Source organism: Camellia sinensis, chromosome 9, assembly GCF_055761805.1.
Source record: "Camellia sinensis isolate YWXY chromosome 9, ASM5576180v1, whole genome shotgun sequence".
Classification (NCBI taxonomy): domain Eukaryota; kingdom Viridiplantae; phylum Streptophyta; class Magnoliopsida; order Ericales; family Theaceae; genus Camellia; species Camellia sinensis.
Window position 1 is genome coordinate 149,770,382 of NC_138969.1, and position 3,818 is coordinate 149,774,199.

The 3,818-nt window shown below is 49.6% G+C and overlaps 1 protein-coding gene across 1 annotated transcript; it reads right to left on the minus strand.

Moving 5' to 3' along the window:
* Nucleotides 1–829: 829 nt before the first annotated feature.
* On the minus strand, nt 830–3,463 carry LOC145799204 (uncharacterized). The gene is made up of 5 exons (XM_082888741.1): nt 2,755–3,463; nt 2,465–2,626; nt 1,778–2,371; nt 1,597–1,695; nt 830–1,388 (listed from the first exon to the last, which is right to left on the minus strand). Exons 1-5 carry the CDS (start codon nt 3,415–3,417, stop codon nt 984–986), a joined length of 1,923 nt encoding a protein of 640 aa, XP_082744867.1. The 5' UTR covers nt 3,418–3,463; the 3' UTR covers nt 830–983.
* Nucleotides 3,464–3,818: the final 355 nt, after the last annotated feature.

Genomic DNA, 3,818 nt, shown 5'->3' on the forward strand with positions numbered 1-3,818 from the left:
CACTGGATTCCAGAATCTTGCCGCGGCATGGAGAAAAGGAAGCTGTAGCGGAGTACGGCTCAGCGTGAATAGTGAATTCAAGCCGAAACCCCGGAAATTCAACTTTTCCGAGCCATCTAAAGAAGAAATCCAAGATGTGATATTTTCTGCAAGAAACGCCTCCATCTTTGTCTAAAACTAAGATGAAATGAATGTTCCCGAAGTTGAGGCTTTTATAGAAGGAAAAACACTATTCACGTGAACACGTGTCAAAAATCTGGTGGCTACAGGACTGAATGGCCGGCCAGCTACTTTTTCTGGCTGGCCAGCTATTTACTTTCTGCAGAAATGGCTGGCCAGCCATTCACTTTTTGCAAAAATGGCCGGCCAGCTCCCAGGGATGGCTGGCAATGCTGCAGTGTGTCTCCTCGGCCCTGTTTTACTCTTCGAAGGAGAACTCCAAGCATTTCCATGCAACGGGAGAGTCGAAGGCCTTCATTTCAGACGCGTTCCGATGCCCAGATCGTCAAAAATACACTTTGTTGTTGTTGAGTCTTGTTTATCGAGTTGTTGTTTTTGCTTATCGAGTCGTTTGTCGAGCGGACGTGTTTCGTGTTTTTGGGTCATTGCTCTCTGTTTAAGCAACCTTTGTTACAGTCTTGTTTTATTTACAGTGTTGCATTTTGCTTATCGAGTTGTAAAACTTTCTAAGGTCCTGTTATATCTTAGTAAGTTGAGTTTGTTTAGTTTGTTGCGTCGGTTCACTACCTGACTTGGTAATTACACAATGCGCATTACTATTCAATTTCATTCTCATGCGAAATAAATTGATGCGATATGATGCTAGAAGTTTAAAATACAAACATCTTTTCAAAAGCTATTTCATTTCATCACGCTTTACAATAAACAAAGGTACAAGTTTTACAAAAAATAAAACTGCCTAACAATGTGCAAAGTGCTACAAACTACTAGCAAAAAGAAAAATAAAGCAGGAAATAGCAGCATCAAAATCCTCGGGAACGGGAACGAGAAGCACGCCTGGTCCTCTTTTGTGGGACAATCTCCACACCACCATCAGAGTCGGAGCTGTCATCCTCAGGATCCTCCTCGGCCTCGCCTCTGTTCCCCGAGCCAAAACCGGAGCCTCCCTCCTCAACAGATGTCTCGAACTGACGGTCGGTAGCCTCCTCCTCCTCCTCCTCCTCCTCCTCCTCCTCATCAGGCTCCACCTCCACAACATGAGCCCTGCGTCTGCGGACAGGCCCTCCTCGAGCTCCTCGATAAGGCCTAGATGGCCCGACTCCTCGGGAAGGCCGAGATGACCCCGCCCCCTGAAAAGGCTCAGATGGCCCAGCTCCCCAATGAGGCCCAGGTGGCCTGGCCTGCGGCTGACCGGACCAGGAAGGCATCTGAAAACAAAAAGTTCAATCCAAATGCATCAGTTCAAATATATACATCAGATGCAGATACAAGCAGAGGCTACATGAAGTAAGTGCATGTAAGTACAGTGTATAAGTGGGGTGTGTGTCAGATGTGCTCTACACAAATAGTCTATCGATGCAGTAGAAATCAGCATGTCATCAGAAGTATGATAAATGCCAGAAAACTGAAGGGTACCTGAATGCCCGCGACAGACAACTGTGCCTCCCTGCGCAAGACCATGCCCTCGAGTGTGGCTACCAGCCCAACCACCTCCTCTATGTACCCTCGCGATGGCTGCAAAAATGAGTTCGTAATCATCAGTGAACAAATGAGTGTCTAAACATCTGAAATGATGAATGACAAAAGTGGAGCATACCGGCGGTGAGTCCGGATCAATGGCGTATCGATCGCTGGGCATCGGAGGCTCTAGTGGAATCGGAATCGGAGAGCTAGTCCCATACTGCCACGCCATCAACTCAGTAGGCATATCTGGCCATCCCAGATGAGGATGAATCGACGGGGTCGGAGGAAACGGTCTACTCCCACCTCTAGATGTGCCAGCCCTGCTAGAAGGAGGGATGTCTGTAGCTCGAGCCTGAGCCTGATCCGAGGATGACATACCGGCAGGTCTCATCATCGGAATACGAGCTTCGGTCAATGGAGGCATCAAATATATGTGACGATAGGTGGCGTAGTCCCCCTCCGCAACATATAGCAAAGCATCGCTGCCCAGCATGGCGCCGACTACCTCTGAGTAAGAGAGCCTGTCAGCAGTCCGCATACTAGCTGGAGGTACCGCGGGAACATCCTGAGAAAGATACCCCCGTACCTGGCGCAGAAAGCGCTCCCCCAGGAACCAGACTCTGCCAACTGGCCCTTCGAGCAGGACCCTATACCAGGAGATGCCTGACGCTCCGGTATACTGAAGTAGGAGATCATCACCCAAGGGTGCCCAAGGCTGCCAAGTAATCTGCGGATGATAAATGCATAAACCAATCAGAAATCAAGAATATACAGAGCAAGTCAAAGATGAAAATGAAAAGAACTGAAAGTTCTGAAGTACCTCTGAGTGTCGCACAGTGTCGAAGTACTGTCGCAGGCGGACCAGGGTCTCTCGAGGCCTCGCCCGGTGCGGGCCCTCAAATATCAATGAATATGGGGTCACGGGAATCCCCACCACCTCCAGCTCTGGGGCTAACGATGGGAAGTATACATAAGCCCATAGCTGAGAAAAGCAGTGCAGAATGTAAGTACGAAATGCTGAGAGCAAAATGCAGAATGTAAAAGTGTGCTGTGTGTACAATGTACAAGTATTGAAGAGCGGAAATGTAAATCAAAGGGGACAGAAAGTACCTCCCAGGCTCTCCAATAGCCTCCAAGTAAGTCGCCCCGCCCGCGGGAGGTCGCGCTCATATAAAAATAAAGGGTAGCCAGGCCAGCGCCACCCCAATCATATCTCTGGACCTGTGATAGGTCGACTAGAGCGCTCAGCAGGTATAGCCCAATGGTGTTCCCTCTGTCGGCGAACAGGGTAGTCCCGAAGAGGAACATAAGGAAACCACGGGCGTACTGCTCCGTCTCCTCGGGAGTCTCGGGCACCATCTCTGCCCGCCGAAAATGGGAAGAGAACCAAGTATATCGGACTCTCCCAGAGACCCTGTCAACAGGTGGGCGAGCCCCCAGTAGATACATCCAGGCAGCCTCCCACTCGCCCATATCCTCATTGTAGGGGATGGGCCAACCTCCGACATCAAGGCCGGTCAATACAGCAAAGTCAAAAGGGGTCATGGTCATGTCCCCGGTAGCAGAGAAATGAAAGGAATTGGTGGTGTCCCACCATCTCTCTACCAAAGCTGCCATCAATGTCCTCCTGGCAGGACAGCGTGACAACCCGACGCAAAAGGGCCCGAACCCTGCCGCATCTATCAAATCCCGGACGCCCTCCGGCAGCTCAGCATACCAATCCCGTGCCATGGTGGAGCCATACCCTCGCACACTGCGGGAACCACCCTGCATTCAGAATGGATACATGTGTCAATAATGAGATGAAATGGGCTGTGTGCCAATGAAATGAATGGGCTGTGTGCCAATGAAATGAATGGGCTGTGTGCCAAAGAGATGAAATGGGTTGTGTACCGATGAAGTGAAATAAGCTACGTGCAAATACTATCTACCTGGGCTGCGTGTTCAGAAAATTTGGAATTTGGGCTGCGTGTTCAACTTTCAGTATAATTGTGGGCTGCGTGTTCACTATCTACCTGGGCTGCGTGTTCAGAAAATTTGGAATTTGGGCTGCGTGTTCAACTTTCAGTATAATTGTGGGCTGCGTGTTCACTATCTACCTGGGCTGCGTGTTCAGAAAATTTGAATTTTGGGCTGCGTGTTCAACTTTCAGTATAATTGTGGGCTGCGTGTTC